This window comes from Haliotis rufescens, unplaced genomic scaffold (genome assembly GCF_023055435.1).
Source record: "Haliotis rufescens isolate VD_foot unplaced genomic scaffold, xgHalRufe1.0.p SCAF_16, whole genome shotgun sequence".
Classification (NCBI taxonomy): domain Eukaryota; kingdom Metazoa; phylum Mollusca; class Gastropoda; order Lepetellida; family Haliotidae; genus Haliotis; species Haliotis rufescens.
The window spans coordinates 25,620,586-25,637,849 of record NW_025963846.1 but is presented as its reverse complement, the minus strand read 5'-3'; the positions used below and the strand labels follow the sequence as shown (position 1 = coordinate 25,637,849).

The following is a 17,264-nucleotide window of genomic DNA, read 5'->3' as shown; positions in this document are numbered from 1 at the left end:
GCACGCACGCACGCACGCACGCACGCACACACACACGCACGCACGCACGCACGCGCATACAAGCACACACACGTGCATATAAGTTTAATTTTAACACGATGCACATTGTTATAGGGGCGGTAGGGTAGCCTTGTGGTTAAAGCGTTCGCTCGTCACGCCGAGGCTAAGGGTTCAATTCCCGACATTGATACAATTCGTGAAGCCCATTTCTGGTGTTCTCCTCTGTGATACTTCTGGAATATTGATATAAGCGGCGTAAAACCAAACTCACTCCACATTGCTATAAGTGCAATGGCCTTGAATGCGACGTTAACCGCCCTGCTCATTATGCTAAATACAGGATTGTCTACATCTGTTTCAGACTCGGATTATTTACAGATCACCGTCATATACATGAAATATTTCAGCGTTAACAAACAAACAAAACGCACACTCAATATCACTGAGCATCAGCACCACCATGGGGAATCCGGGTTGGACTTGGTCTCAAACAACCTACAGTAAACTACGTTTATAACGAACACGCTTATAACGAACTGACGGATATAACGAACTTATTTTTAGTCCCGACCATTTGTTGTAGATATGCTGTAAGTATGCTTATAACGAACTACGGTTATTACGAACTATAATTAGTGGTCCCCTCGAGTTCGTTATAACCGTAGTCTACTGTATTTTGTTCGTGAGAGGCGACTAGTGTACCTAATGTCATATTTGGAATCACACTTACTCATAAAATACAAATTCTAGTCCGGGATTCGAACCCACACTGTCAGAGTGAGGCACCTAATCGCCAGGACACAAAGGCAGCGATCTAACCTACCCAGGAACCAATGCTTCCCCAAATATGAAAGTCAGGCAACTGGTAGCCGAGATCACGTACTTTGTTTCACCCCTCTGACAAGTGCAATTTGGCACGGCTCCCATGGCCGAAAGCTATGAACACAGTGCCATTTAGCAAACGGTCAGATGTAACAGATGCTATATTTGGGATTACAATTTCTTTGTAAAGTACAGATATAACATTAGTTACATTTCACCTCTTTCTAAATGGCATTGTGTGTTCATGACCATATAGTGAGAGAGACACAGAGAGAGAGAGAGAGAGAGAGAGAGAGAGAGAGAGAGAGAGAGAGAGAGAGAGAGAGAGACTATCTAGGGTTAGGCTGGGTGCTCCGGGGATCCCAGACAACAACCACTACCATAATGTTTGTTTGTTTTTAACGCTGCACTCAGCAATATTCCAGCTATATTACGTCGATCTGTTAATAAAAGAGTCTGAACCGGACAATCCAGTGATTAATATCATGAGCATCAATCCACGCAATTGGGATCGATGACATGCATCAACCAAGTCAGCGAGCCTGACAACCCGATCCCGTTAGTCGCCTCTGACGACAAGCATATACTACTGCTGACCTGCCACATAGTGCTTTATTTGTATGTACAATGTAAAGTTGTATATTTCGAAAGCCATCATTCCCAAGTTGTCAGTTCCTACCGAGAACTATACGCCTACCCCTTGCATATACAAACAATTAAATAACATTAATCAACGTCACACCAACGCGCTGTTAGCAGTATACAGTTACCAATATATGTCGTATCGGACGACGAGGGAACCAATTTGTTTAGAAATGCTTCTTCTTCAGAGTTTCGGATGGTGGTCAGGTAACCTCCGCGAATCCGGCACTGGTGTTTTGCTTCCAACCATGTTATGTCTTCAGGAAATTCCACAGCAAGGTAGCATCTCAAGCCGTAATATGTCCAACCGCTGCCTCCGACACAAACTGAATGATGTTTAATATATCTTGTTATGTTCGGTATGTTCGTGAATGTATTTTCGCCTTGTAAAAACACTTTATTGGTTATTAAAAGTTAGCTATTAAAGAATCCACATACACAATATCTTGGCTAATCCTTTCATTATATTGGCTGCTGCTGCATGAATGATTATTCTATGTCATTTTAGGTTCATTGGAATTAGCTATAGCCGTAGCAAATTAACATATTCATTTCCTTATTCTAAGGGGACATGTCTAGAATATGACATCACTCTTATTGTAGAGTACTCTATATTAATGTTTCATGAAACACTGGTACCCCATACACTCATGCATAAGTACTGAAAAAAATGTTTTAATGCAATTTTTAACCGATATTATTATTATTATGTGGTTTGTTTGTTTGTTGTTTAACGCCGCAAACAGTAATATTCCAGCTATATGACGGCGGTCTGTAAATAATCGCATCTGGACCAGACAATCCAGTGATTGACATCATTAGCATCGATCCATGCAATTGTGATAGGATGACATGCATCGACCAAGTCAGCAAGCCTGACCACCGGATCCCGTTAGTCGCCTCTTACGACAAGCATAGTCGCCTTTAACGGCAAGCATGGGTTGCTGAAGACCTATTCTACCCCGGATCTTCACGGGTTTATTATGTGGAATGAACCACAGCGATGCCTTTGAACTTGTTCATTCACAATTTTGTACATTTTAATACCACCTCAGCTACAAAGCCTCCAATAAAGTTATTTTGCAATTTCCATTAGTGATATAAATTCTCAGTGCAAAGTACTTTCGTACTGGATAAGACTTAAAAGACAACCTTGAATTCATTGCTGATACGACTCCTCGAGACAGGTGATAATAACTATGTATCATTTAAGTGTGGTTTTGGTCATGCATGGTTTGCCAAAAGACGTCGGTAGCAGAGATATTTTAGAGGTATTGAAACGTCCATGTAAAAACATATGCCAACAAGAAAGGTTTTGTGAAGCACAAAATCCACTGTATTATTTGTTAGAATTTAAGCAAATATTTCACCAGAAAGCTATCCCATAGCAATTACATCTTTGGCACCTCGCAGCAATCCAACACGATATAGATGTAATAGTCATATATTCAATTTAAAAGCAGACTTTCAAAAATAATAGAAATTGAAATGCAATAATGTTTAAACCAATCATGGTGAATACCATGTATTACTTGAATGTCCACACTATACAGAATTACATACTAAAACATTCTACAAACTAATGGCAACATTAGGAGTTATTTGTAAAGATGTATCAAGATCTGTATCATGACCCGTGAAGATCCGGGGTAGAATAGGTCTTCAGCAACCCATGCTTGTCGTAAAAGGCGACTAACGGGATTGGGTGGTCAGGCTCGCTGACTTGGTTGATGCATGTCATCGTATCCCAATTGCGTGGATCGATGCTCATGATATTAATCACTAGATTGTCTGGTCTAGACTCGATTATTTACAGACCGCCGTCATTATAGCTGGAATATTACTGAGTGTGGCGTTAAACAAGAAACCAACCTACCATGATCATTTTGATACCAGTACTTATCTCATATGCTTGTAGTTATATGTTGTCATACACGTACCTGGGCAGATGTTCCATAGAAAGATGCGGATGTCTTCGTCCAGGGAGGTAATGTCTCGTATGAATAATTTCGATTTCAAATCAAGGAACTTCATCTCTGTCTTCAGTTGAACCATGTCGGTCTCGTATATGATCGATAGTATATGTACATCTGGATTTGAGGCTGCATAATCCTTAAATGCATCCAGTCTCCCATCATCATATCGTGAAAAATCACCTTTTATCATGAACACAATAAATTTCAGGGCACTCGGTCTCTGCTCCGTCATTTCAGTCAATAGTTTAGTGGCCATCGTAAAAGTCTTTTCAAAAAGACCTGGTTTTAAAGATTGTGTGAAACATAGATCCATCATAAAACGGAAGTACCCTCCGAGTCTGATGTTATCAATAAAATTACACATTTTTTCAACAGAATTTTCCCAAAGCATCACCACTGTAGCTCTAAGAAACACTTTGAATCTGTTGGCAATTATCAGAAAGCCTCTTGCCACTTCAGCGAGATTCAGGCAATCTGTAGCCACTGACATATCCAGAACAAAGACGATGTCAGTTTCTCTGTCGCAGGTGTTGATCCCAAGGCTTTCCCCTGCAGGAAATAGACAAAGTGGGACATGCATTAGAAATAGATTCTGAACATATATTGCAGTTTGAATGAATGGTTCACGTTATGCGTTCCTTTTGAAATTAGATAAGCACCGTCAAATCTACAGGTAACAGCGATATCACTGAAAACACATCACTGTATATTTATTTCCAGTCGAACTAAGAAAATTAAAAAGCAAACTCGTGTAAGCGATGATGATGACTTAAGCGAAATGGGCTGTGCCAAATAGTGTGTGTAGGTTTTCGAACTGATATATAGAAACACCGTGATAGGCTGTACATACCCAATGTATTTAGTTGCGTAGTCAAACGTTTGGGGTGTGTTAACGCTGATGTACTTTACTTGCATTTATGAGAGGCATCGGTGCGTAACATAGCTACTTCGAGCGAGTGCCTGAGTTAGGTTTAACGCCGCTTTTAACAGTATTCCAGTTATATCACGGCGTGTCAACTTAATGTCGGGGGAAAGCCCGAAGTGATGCAGGTCTCAGACGTTTACCACTTCGGTGAAACCCACGAGCACGGGTATGGTGCTGACAAACCTTGAAACATGATCGGGCGATACGGGATTCGAACCCACGATCATAGGTTTCTGGCCTGCCAAAGGGACACAGCTCTGCACAGCGAATCGCGGCGCCTTAGACAACTGGGCCACCCGTTCCCCCTAGATACGTCGAGCAAACAATGAGCATGGCTGGACACGATTAACGAAATGACACGTGCCTTGCATTGACAATACATGTCACCACAGATGTTTTAAACCGCGACGTTCATTCTGACGTCATATCGCTCTATGTGACGCAAACGATACACTGTCTGATGTCACTACAGGGGGTAGGTAAGCGCCCTATATTAAGCTCTCAGTTATCACAAATATTTGAAGTACATTATTTTGGTCGATTTCTATTGTAGTGTTTGCCCGAACTGCCTTGAATAATGTGAAAGCATCAACGTACAACGTAACCGATTCATCTATACCGGGACGCTGTCTGTACCAACACATGTAGGGATATATGCCGTCAGTAAAAGTACAGCACACCTTCATCAAGTTCTAAAGTAGAAGAACATAAGCGGCAGAACAATATCTGAACTCGAGTTGGTTGGTTGGTTGGTTTGTTGTTCAAAGCCGCACTCAGCAATATTCCAGCTATATGACGGCGGTCTGTAAATAATCGAGTCTGGACCAGACAACCCAGTGATTAATATCATGAGCATCGATCCACGCAATTGGGATCGATGACATGAATCAACCAAGTCGGCGAGCCTGACCACCCGATCGCGTTAGTCGCCTTTTACGACAAGCATAGTCGCCTTTTACGGCAAGCATGGGTTGCTGAAGACCTATTCTACCCCGGAATCTTCACGGGTCGTACATTAAAATGAAAAAGAAAAAAATTGTTATTCCACAAACCATAAGATGCTCGTTCGATATGCGGATGTCCTGAAGAAATTACAAGAATATATTCAATTTAAATTAATTGGCCTTTTTTTACAGAGAAAAGTGAATGAGCGAAGCATATCATGTCTCTTAACAAAATCCCAGTCTTGCAATTTGCTTATATGTGTAACCAGTGAATATCTTGGCTAGAATAGGTCTTCAACAATCCGTGCTTGCCTTAAAATGTGTCTATGCTGGTCGTAAAAGGCGACTGGCGGGATCCGGTTGTCAGGCTCCGTGATTTGGTTGATGCATGTCATCGTATCCCAATGGCGTGAATCGATGCTCATGATATTGTGGCAGATATGAATTTCCATGTATATCGGTTGTCATTTCAGGTTGTTAGAATTGTGATTGTTTATAGTTTTACCTCTAATAGTATTATCTTCAAGCGTTAGCCTAAATAGTTATTTTTAGATCTTTTTCACGTCTATTACGGTATTAAGGGGTGACAGGTTGTGTTGTGTCATTGCCTGTCTTGTGTTCTTTGTCTTGCGCGGCCCCTTGTGTTGATTGGCTTGTTTTTAAAATACTAAAAGCTACTTGCACGTCAGCCATTGCACTTCACAACAATCAGAGCACGTCAACGATCGCATCTCAGAGCACTTAGGACTAAACAACAAATCTAAAGGTTAGTATAAGGATTTGAAGGATTGTATATATGTTATGTACTGAGTAGTAATGGTATTGGTGTAAATTGATTATTCTAGTGCATCATAATGTTTGCTCAAATGTATAATCGTGTAGTTGTGTATAATTTGTGCAACGGCGTTTATACCTAAGTTTAATACTGTTCAGCATTATTTACATAACGCATATGCTTTAAAATGTTAGTTAAGGTGTATAAATGGTTGAGTGAAAGAATGAATTAATGAACGAATAATATGACCTGACATTTCATATATTTTATCGTCATGAAGTTTATTAGTAATTTATACAATACCACATTCAATTGTATTTCTATGTATGTGCGCATTTAGAATATTCTGAATGTTGTTTGTTAATTTTTATAGCAACGCTATATTCCTCCAGAGGACGTGGAATATCTACACCCCAGTGTCACCCGCAGGGTACGAAACTTATTATTGTGTCACTATATTGCAATTGTGTAAGATACATAGTTTCTCTATCTTTAGCATTCAATTTGTATCACGTTCATCGCAACGTCTACCTTAGTATGAAGTATTTGCCTAGTGTTTGTCTTATCAAGGAGTTATCGTTCTTGCATGGTTGTCTCAATGAAATGCGTTAATGATAATGTCATTATTTCTGTATAGTGTTATTTATTGCGCATGTTTTTTTAGGAACGAAATCATAATTACTCCTATTGTAATAGAAATGGTTTGTGATAATTTAATTTATTTATATATGTGTATATGTTAATCCTGAACTAGTATGTATTCCCTATACATGTGTTTCAGGGTGTCTATCTGTCAATAGACAAAGAAAATAAAGTCTCACACCCGTAGCCTGTGTCTGGTCTTCCTACGATCCCGGTTACATTATCAATCACTGGATTGTCTGGTCCATACACGATTATTTACTGGCCGACGTCATATAGCTGTAATATTGCTGTGTGCGACGTTAAACAACAAACACACAAACAAAACTTATCGGCGTATCAAGGGGTTTCAATATAAACAGAATAATAATGTAATGTGGCAAAAAAGAAAACAGTTTGAGCTTACCAAGTGTCTTGGGCTCTGCATTAGGGATCGCACATAAGGTACATGCAAGAAGCACCCCTACTGTCCACATCCTGGCCACCGGTCCATGCCTCTACCGTCTGGCAACAGAGAGTTCCAACTGCGTTGTCCCGTACCGTCTGGGTGGTAATGCAGCTCGTTATGATGACACATAACTATTGACGCTAATTAATTAGTTCCCCTGGCGACAAATTTCAAATACGCTTATGAGCTGATATCTAGATGACTAAATAAATTATTCAAGTGTTGCTGAAAGTGGAAAGAGGTGTGTTTTATCATTTTGCAACCGATTGAACGAATGACATTAATCATTGATACCATTTGTCTGAATGGTACGGGCATACGCTAATAACATCTGGACTACTTATGGAGATTTTTGTGCTAACAGTTTCACTTCTGTGAAAACAGAATGTCATTATAAATTATCTGCGTTAATGGCTGTCTTTCCAATCTCCCGCCGGACCCGAACTTTTATTCCCTCCGCTGAGGAAATGTAGGCCCCAAAGTGAGAAAAGAGTATTGTTTTACGCCGCTTTTACCAATATGCCAGCAATATCACGGCGTGGGACACGAGAAATGGGCTTCACTCAGTGTACCCATGTGGGGAATCGAACCGGGTTCTTTGGCGTAACAAGCGAACGCTTTGACCACTAGTGAGTGAGTAAGTGAGTTTGGTTTTACGGCGCTTTTAGCAATATTCCAGCAATATCACGACAGGGGACACGAGAAATGGGCTTCACTCTGTGTACTCATGTTCAGGAAACGGACCCCGGTCTTTGGCGTGACGAACGAACGCTTTAACCATTGCACACAAAAACGTAGGTCAATCTTTCGTCAGCTATATCTATTAAGAATTCGTTTCCAAGGCAAAGCAACAGGAATTAACTCAAGGACACCCAATGGTGACATATTTCAATTTACAGTGTTATAAACTTGTGATGTAAAAAGTTATATAATTAGTCAAGAACATTATAATATATATTCCCTAGCTGCTTGAGGTTGGAGATGAGAAACAAAAAAGCTATGATCTAAGAGCGTCCTATGACCAATATATCCCCGATGGTAATTTCCAAACATCATGAATATATGTTGCTTGAATATTAAAACCGCCTCAAGTATTTCTGGTGACAAATTTCAATGATCGAAGGGATCATAGCTTACGGCACCGCTTAGGACTGTTTTGTTATGATTGAGGGAGCGGGGCAGTGAGTTGGGTTTATTGCAGATTTGAACAGTATTTCAGTTACCTATATACATTATGTAGGTCTTAGACGTTGATCAATTAGGCTAAACCACACCAAGTTCACGAGTCTGTTAGAACTCATGATCAATTAATTCTGGTAGTAGACAAGGAACATTTTCAGAAAAAGGTTAATGGTGGAGGCATTTCAGGTTTACGGTTGGCTAACAACTTTTTTTAGACGTATTGGTATCTAAATGGATATAAGGTATTGTCTGGCTGCAATTTCAACTGTTAACTCACAAACTTAATAAATTCAAAATGGCCCCCACCGAAAAACGAAAAATTCGTTTTTGTCAAATATTTGGTACTTGGTGGAACCACAGATATCATTTCTCTGTATGTTTTCAGGTATAATGAATCCATACATTATCCCTCAATACGTCTCGAAAAAGTTGACCGACCGAAAACATGAATTGCCCTTATCAAGTTTGATATGTACATTTGCCTAGATCCTGCCCAGTCTAATGCATGAAGGATGCAATTCTGCACATAAAACTGCAGCGCTTTAGTTGATTTGTACACTGAGCCTCCTCTCTACACAACAGTGTATATTCAAGTGACCCATGAAGCTTCGAGGAAGAATAGGTCTTCAGCAACCCTTGCTTGCCGTAAAAGGCGACTATGCTTGTCGTTAGAGGCGACAAACGGGATCGGGTGGTCAGGCTCACAGCCTTGGTTGATGCACGTTTCCTAATTGCGTGTATCGATGCTCGTGATGTCAATCACTGGATTGCCTGGTCCAGACTCGATTATTTATACAGACCGCCGTCATATAGCTGGCATATTGCTGAGTGCGGCGTAAAACAACAAACCAAACAACTAGCCAACTCAATAACGTTATATATAAATAAAGTATTTATTCAGCATTCATCATAGGTAATTACATTGGCGTGTTTGATTTAACGTCAGAAAAAATATTGATGCATACAACTGTATCAAAATATCAAAACAGCATTTTCCATACAACACAAAATGGGTTTATCACGGTACAAAATAGTAAAAAAATGGCAAAGAAATTATACATGTATCTAATAGTGCATAGCATTTTCAAATTGTGGACAATTTCTGACCAAATGTTTGTCAACATACATGAACCATTTTAATCTGTTTCTTAATTTTTAATGATTCCCCCTAAAAAAATCATTTCATTCTTTTTGCATACTACCACTATTTGCAAAGGCTACACGTGTCTTGAGTTTCATTTTCTTCAACAAAACTCGTTCTTTTAGAAGTGTGATCACTTCAGACATGTGTTCGACAGCATTTCTCTTGTAATCATAATGACCGAATAACGCTGGGGGTTTGATCCCCAGGCGGATGTGGGGATGGCAATGGGGATTGGATTTTTTGTCATTGCCTCATGACCTTAACTGGCATCAAATGTTTTGCTGTAAAATCTAGGGCAAAATTATTGACTGGTACAAAGTATTTATTTCAATAACAAATGGCCAGTACCTTACATGTAGGTACGACTAACAATTCTTGGAAGAGTTCAGGGATGTGTTGCAGAGGGTGGCACACAGTTTTTTGGGGGAGCCGGAGGAGGGTGCACGACAGAGAGGGGAGCCGGAGGAGGGTGCACGACAGAGGGGTGAGCCGGAGGGGGGTACACGGCAGAGGGGGGAGCCGGAGGGGGGTACACGGCAGAGGGGGGAGCCGGAGGAGGGTGCACGACAGAGGGGGGACCTGGAGGGGGGTAAGCAGCATAAGCCAGGGGTTGTGGTATCTGGCCTCTATATCCACCTTGTTGTGAAGACGCGGCTAAAACAAATAAAAAAACATCAATTATTAAAAATATAAACTTCTGGTGATCTCGCAATACACAAAAATCTACATCGTTCTTTGTTTGATTGGAAAGTCAAAGTCAAGTCAAGTCAAAGATGTTTATTGTATCAAAGGCCATCGGCCCATATACAAGTTCAGATAAATACAGTGGGTGAGAATTTACAGATTGGGAGATACAACAAAAATTATATAAATATAACAATCATTTAACAATCGGTGATATTCTTTAGGACTTTCTAGGGTGAGGTAATTAAAATTATGAATTTCCACTCAACATGTTATTTCGTAGTTCCATCCCATGTTTTACAAATAAAGACAGTTTAAACATTACATCGGCATCATTCGATGACAAAATAGAAACAAAAGCTATTCTACTCGTCTTAGATAAGAAACATTCTGGTATATATTTAGTACGTAATTCTGCATAATAAGGACATTCAAAGGTAAAATGTATTTCGTCTTCTATTGCAGAGTTACAGAATGGACAAATTCTTTGTATTCTTTCAAGTGATATATTCCGTCCATAGTTAATCATAAGTTTTGACAAGCCAAGTCTGTATTTAATATATCCATTTCTTAGGTGACTATTTGTTAAAACTGATAGATATTTTTCTGGCTCTAATAGAGTCTTAAATGTTCTGTACAAATCATAACGTGAACTATTTTCCAAGTTGCATTGCCACCCTTGATAGAACATATTTATTGCTATTTTACGAAAATCAATTAGAAATAAATGTTGATCACCAACAGATTGGTTAAGCCATATATACCCATATCCATGTGAGAATAATAGTGTACTAATATGCGATACCCATGTAACCTTACCGATACTATCCAAATGAAAGAGCATGTTATAAGCTTTTTTCGGAAGCCGATGTTCTGGCATACGGATGATATTAAACCAATATTTTAAACACTTTATTTGTGAATTAATGTAAAGTGGGTATCTTCCACATTTTCCATATATCATATTATTTGGTGTTGCTATTCCAACGCGAAGAAACTTTTTACATGCCAGTAGGTGAATTCTTTCTAAACATTCATATCTTCGGTAACCCCAGACTTCAGATCCATACAATAAAATTGGCTGTATTTGAGTATCAAATAATTTGAAAAATACTTTTGGAGTAATAACTCCAAGTTTATGTGAAACAGACATTATATTAAGTAAAGCTCGTTTCCCTCGCAGTGATAAGTCAGATACACATTTGTTCATATTTAGTGTTGAATTAAACATTATGCCGAGATACTTATAACCATTAACTACATTAATTTGTTGTCCATTTAAGTACCATCTTTCCCTAAAATTTAAAGGACCCCCTTTTCTGAATACTATAATTTCTGTCTTATCTAAATTTACAGATAAATTCCATTCCTTAGTATATTTATCTAATACATTCAACTGATTCTGTAGACCAATAACAGTGTCAGATAGTAAAATAACATCATCGGCAAAAAGGAGCATAAGAAGTTCAAGGATGTCAACCACCATAACATATGGGGCACTGGACGTCTACAGGCTTTGCTGTGAGGAGTTTTATGGGATTATTATGTCCGTGGCGATCCGGGGTAGAATAGGTCTTCAGCAACCCATGCTTGTCGTAACGGGCAACTATGCTTGTCGTGAGAGGCGACCAACGGGATCGGGTGGTCAGGCGACCCAGTGATTGAAATCATGAGCATCGATCCACGCAATTGGGACCGATGACATGCATCAACCAAGTCAGCGAGCCTGACCACCCGACCCCTTAGTCGCCTTTTACGACAAGCATAGTCGTCTTTTACGGCAAGCAGGCGTTGCTGAAGACCTCTTCTACCCCGGAATCTTCTCGGGTCATCGAAGGTTATGTCGTGGCGCTGAAGGAACAAAAATAACGAAAATATGTTGTGTTTCAGTAAAAGGGAGCCTCAGCTAGAATCACTGACGTTAATTTTGAAGGCAAAACAGATATTGTTTGATCTCACACAAGCGATATCAACTGCGGGAGGGAGAATTGGATAATGAAACTTGCTCGGTCATTTCAAGTATGGAAGCCTCGGTTCTACAGTAATATTTCTAAATTGCAGCAGGAACATTCCAGTCTTTGATGTCTACATTTCACAACTTTTGAGGTACAATCGAGCATGCTCTTTCTTCGAAGATGTCAAAGAGCTTCATGCAGTTCTTGCTCAAAAGTTGTTTGATCAAGGTTACAACATTCAAGGCCTCAGTAGTGCTCTCAAAACAGCTTATGGTTGACGGTGTGCAGGGCGTTCCACATTTGACGCATCAGAAACACAAATACGTCTGATGCATTTCCCTATTTTGAATAGGACCATATATGTGTGTTATTGTTTTTTTCAGGTGAATAATTGACTTGCCTATGCATGTGTTTGTGACGGGTGCCATTGGTGGGGCAGTATACGCTCACTTTTCCGCGAACACCTGGTAGCTTCACTATTTGATAGTGACTCATCAACACATGATCCCGATACAGTCGGACTTGTGCAATCGGCTGTGCTTTTTGGAAGACATTTCTTATTGCTATTAAAAGATTTTTATTTGGGAATTAATTCAAGGAATGCGTTCAAACCTGTTGTTGACACCATCATGGGGCCTACTGGCTGAACGGCAATGACGCGCCGTGGTCTATTTGCTGACGCCACACAAGCACAGATGGCGACGATGACGATGACGATGAAGATTAAGCCACCAACTGACAATCCGACGATGAGGGGGATGTTTCTGTTGATGTAGGGAAATGATGATCACCTCATATATCAATGAATATGTTTGGTTTGGTTTGCTGTTTAACTCCGCACTCAGCAATATTCCAGCTATATGACGGCGGTCTGTAAATAATCGAGCCTGGACTTAGTTCATGCATGTCATCGAGTCCCGTGAAGATCCGGGGTAGAAAAGGTCTTCAGCAACCCGTACTTGCCGTAAAAGGCGACTTTGCTTGTCGTAAGAGGCGACTACCGGGATCGGGTGGTCAGGCAGGTGACTTGGTTGATGCATGTCATCGATCCCAACTGCGTGGATCGGTGCTCATGATATCAGTCACTGGATTGTCTGGTCCAGACTCGAATATTTACAGACCGCCGTGTTATAGGAGAAATATTGCTGAGTGCGGCGTTGAACAACAAACCAACCAACATCAAAAACAACGCAAGTGGACTATCAATATCTTCGTCATTCAACATTTGTGCGGTCATATAGCTTGAATATTGCTGAGTGCTGCGTTAAACAACAAACCAACCAATTACGTAGATTGATGGTCCAGGCTTGGATATGTACGTGCCGCCGGCCATTATATGGCTGAAATATTGCTGGATGCAGTTTTGAGCAACAATCAAAATATATAAATGTATGTACAATATTTAATATTTATGCTCATGGCTATTGCTAGTGTTAGTTTTTTAAAAGAACATAAGTGGTAAAGTGATATGTCTTGTAAATAAGCTGTATTTTTCAGAAAACCAAGAACTCGTTCAAGAACAGATTAAGAAAAGAGTCATTCAAAAACCATAATCATTTCGTATGAGTGGAGGGGTAGATACCTACACGTATGTGTAATCAAATGAACTTGAATAACCACTACAACAGTATTTGCCGGTGTAATAGGACCCACAGCAGCCATTGTAGCATTCTATATCAGTGCTGTATTTTGAAGAGCAGGTCTCTCCCAAGGCACCTGAAAGACATTGAAAAATCATACGTCGAGCAGTCAAGGACATATGAGTTCACAGAATACCGGCCTAAACGGCGAAATGTTTGTTTGTTTGTTTGAGTCTAGATCAGACAATCTAGTGATTGACATCATGAGCATCGATCCACGCAATTGGGATACGATGACATGCATCAACCAAGACAGCGAGCACTGACCACCCGATCCCTTTAGTCGTCTTTTACGACAAGCATGGGTTGCTGAAGACCTATTCTACCCCGAATCTTCACGGGTCTCGTATAGTAGTAGTAGTATTAGTCACGGGTCTCGTATAGTAATAGTAGTAGTAGTCATGGGTCTCGTATAGTAGTAGTAGTAGTAGTAGTAGTAGTAGGAGGAGTCACGGGTCTCGTATAGTAGTAGTAGTAGTAGTCATGGGTCTCGTATAGTAGTAGTAGTAGTAGTAGTACTGGTAGTAGTAGTAGTCACGGGTCTCGTATAGTAATAGTAGTAGTAGTCATGGGTCTCGTATAGTAGTAGTAGTAGTAGTAGTAGTAGTCACGGGTCTCGTATAGTAGTAGTAGTAGTAGTAGTAGTAGTAGTAGTAGTAGTCATGGGTCTCGTATAGTAGCAGTAGTAGTAGTAGTAGTGGATGGTAGTACAAGTTGGTTGGTTGGTTGGTTTGTTGTTTAACGCCGCACTCAGCAATATTCCAGCTATATGACGGCGGTCTGTAAATAATCGAGTCTGGACCAGACAATCCAGTGATTAATATCATGAGCATCGACCCACGCAATTGGGATCGATGACATGCATCAACCAAGTCAGCGAGCCTGACCACCCGATCCCGTTGGTCGCCTTTGACGACAAGCATAGTCGCCTTTTACGGCAAGCATTGGTTGCTAAAGACCTATTCTAACCCGGATCTTCATGGGTCAACATACATCGTACTATGTGAGTGAGTGAGTGAGTATGGTTTTACGCCGCTTTTAGCAATATTCCAGCAATATCACGGCGGGGGACACCAGAAATGGGCTTCACACATTGTACCCATGTCGGGAATCGAACCCGGGTCTTCGGCGTGACGAGCGAACGCTTTAACCACTAGGCTACCCGACCGCCCCCCATCGCACTATATGATGGCGGTCTGTAAATAATCAAGTCTGGTCCAGTGATTGACATCATGAGCATGGATATTAATTTGTAGAGTATTATTACAGAATTAGTCAATAGCGTTAGGTAACCTTGGCTATTTTGAGGGATAGAGTGACAGAATGTAAGTGATGTGTGTGAGGAAGGGGGGCAATTGGAATCTTGTGAGTTGGCGTAAGCTGTTGAGTAGGGAAGTTGTTTAGTTATTTTAGTATATATCATGACCGGTGAAGTTCCGGGGTAGAATAGGTCTTCAGCAACCCATGCTTGCCGTAAAAGGCGACTATGCTTGTCGTAAAAGGCGACTAACGGGATCGGGTGGTCAGGCTCGCTGACTTGGTTGATGCATGTCATCGATCCTAATTGCATGGATATATGCTTATGATGTCAATCACTGGATTGTCTTGTCCAGACTCGATTATTTACAGACCGCCGTCATATAGCTGGAATATTGCTGAGTGCGGCTTTGAACAACAAACCAACCAACCAACCAACTCGAGTTCATATATTGTTCTGCCGCTTATGTTCTTCTACTTTAGCTACCTGTCGATCCTAACGAGAACTTGATGAAGATGTGCGGCGTTAAACAACAAACAAGCAAATAGTATATATCATTATTTCATGTTGTGGTAGTTTTGGTAGTGGTGATGGTAGTGGTAGTAGTGAGTGGTGGTAGTGACAGTAGTACATACTAGCTGTACATGGTAGTAGTGGTGGTAGTAGTAGTAATAGTGGTGGTAGTGACAGTAGTAGTTGTACCTATTAGTAGTGGTGGTGGTGACAGTAGTAGCTGCACCTATTAGTAGTGGTGGTAGTGATAGTTGCAGGAGTAGTCGTACACGTAGTAGTAGTTGGTGTGTTTATTGGCAAAGAGAGAGGTCCAAACATGTTATGGACGTCGTCAAAACCTCCAGTAGTGGATATTCATGTATTCGATTTTGCATTGTCGTCGTCATATATATATTCATATTTGTCACACAAATTAATCGAAATTATTTTTCATGCATTATATTTCAGGCAACAAATGTAGGAAATAATTATGTCGTCACTCTTTGCTAAATATTGTGTAGTTTGGTGCAATTTCTGACTCAAGAAAAGCTTAACAGTAATCCAGTAGATATGTGTTATCACCAATATGACAGGAGCGTTGCTGTGCGGCGTCAGGCATCAAACACTTACTTGTTTACGCAAATTGTGTGAATAACGGCTACCTGTTAGGCAGGATATGCTTTCCCTTTTCGTGACCACCTGGTTTCATTACTGTTTTCAGTGATACATTCATATAATTTTCACCGCTATTTTGCCTTTTACGGCCGGCAGAATTTTATATATATATATATATATATATATTAACGTGGTCCTGAGTACACCGTAACAGCTCGAATGTTTACCTTTTCATTTTCATTGTGGTTGAACACTGGCAAATATATACGTGTTCGAATAAAAATAATTTTCTATTAATATTCACACAGATAAGAATTGTAGGACTTGCCTTTAAGGAGAATGAGAAGAAATCCAGTAACATAATAGAGTCCCTCCATGCTCGAATGTTCTCCAACACTGAATAAGATAGTGTGTAACTAGCAGTAACTACGAACGCTAAAATGAAGGGGTTGGTACGCAAGATAGTCACCATGGGCGACTATGTCCTGTTACAACATTGCTGACCGTTAAAGTCCCGATAGCAAAATACTCAATGTAAATCAGAGCTCCAGATAAGCTTCGTATCTGCGTAAAATACGCATCAGAAATGCAGAAATACGCAGTAAAATAAAATCCAAGCGTATCAAATACGCAACGAACATTACAGATACGTTACAAAAATAAAACGTGTGCGTATCATCAACATATTGTGAAGTAACCCTGCGTATTCGATTAGCAAATCAGCAACTTATTTTGAAATTATAAACGGGCATGCCGTCAACCTTGCCAAACTCAACGATGACAGTTACATCATGATCATTTGCCATCACACTTTCTTGTGGAAGTATCGTGGTATTTTTGAGTCCTATAAAGCTCTCGAACCCATACGACATCACTTTGCAGGGACTAGATGAATAGTGTTTTTAAATATTTAACTTAAATACCCACATGCGTAAAACTAGTGGGTAACAGAAAACAAACAAACAAACAAACAAACTTTAGTAGGGCTGTAACTCGAGGCCGGGCCTGTTTCTGGTGTGTCGTGCTATTTTCGTGTTGTAGGACGGCAGCTCATTTTCATCAAGAAGAGGGGGGGCACGGGTGGCCCAGTCGTCTAAAGCGCCGCGATTCGCTGTGCAGA

At 40.3% G+C, this 17,264-nt stretch overlaps 2 protein-coding genes across 2 annotated transcripts; both read right to left on the bottom strand.

Annotated features, from left to right (window-relative positions):
* Positions 1-1,548: 1,548 nt before the first annotated feature.
* On the bottom strand, positions 1,549-7,242 carry LOC124117673. Its single transcript, XM_048396628.1, has 3 exons — positions 7,133-7,242; positions 3,405-3,989; positions 1,549-1,790 (listed from the first exon to the last, which is right to left on the bottom strand). The coding sequence occupies exons 1-3, from the start codon at positions 7,200-7,202 to the stop codon at positions 1,549-1,551; spliced, it is 897 nt and encodes a 298-aa protein (XP_048252585.1). The 5' UTR covers positions 7,203-7,242.
* A 2,017-nt stretch (positions 7,243-9,259) lies between these two features.
* LOC124117700 (cysteine and tyrosine-rich protein 1-like) lies at positions 9,260-16,574 on the bottom strand. Its single transcript, XM_046479684.2, has 4 exons — positions 16,473-16,574; positions 13,726-13,855; positions 12,752-12,903; positions 9,260-10,154 (listed from the first exon to the last, which is right to left on the bottom strand). The coding sequence occupies exons 1-4, from the start codon at positions 16,519-16,521 to the stop codon at positions 9,886-9,888; spliced, it is 600 nt and encodes a 199-aa protein (XP_046335640.2). The 5' UTR covers positions 16,522-16,574; the 3' UTR covers positions 9,260-9,885.
* Positions 16,575-17,264: the final 690 nt, after the last annotated feature.

What these genes read in the sequence shown, in the direction of transcription:
- LOC124117700 (XM_046479684.2), bottom strand. Translation starts at nt 16,521, where the DNA reads ATGGAGGGACTCTATTATGTTACTGGATTTCTTCTCATTCTCCTTAAA. An exon ending in TCTTCTCATTCTCCTTAAAG is followed by an intron (nt 13,856 to 16,472) that starts GCAAGTCCTACA and finishes AATGTCTTTCAG; the next exon opens with GTGCCTTGGGAGAGACCTGC. An exon ending in TCATTTGATTACACATACGT is followed by an intron (nt 12,904 to 13,725) that starts GTAGGTATCTAC and finishes CTACATCAACAG; the next exon opens with AAACATCCCCCTCATCGTCG.
- LOC124117673 (XM_048396628.1), bottom strand. Translation starts at nt 7,202, where the DNA reads ATGTGGACAGTAGGGGTGCTTCTTGCATGTACCTTATGTGCGATCCCT. An exon ending in TGCAGAGCCCAAGACACTTG is followed by an intron (nt 3,990 to 7,132) that starts GTAAGCTCAAAC and finishes TATTTCCTGCAG; the next exon opens with GGGAAAGCCTTGGGATCAAC. An exon ending in TCTATGGAACATCTGCCCAG is followed by an intron (nt 1,791 to 3,404) that starts GTACGTGTATGA and finishes AACATCATTCAG; the next exon opens with TTTGTGTCGGAGGCAGCGGT.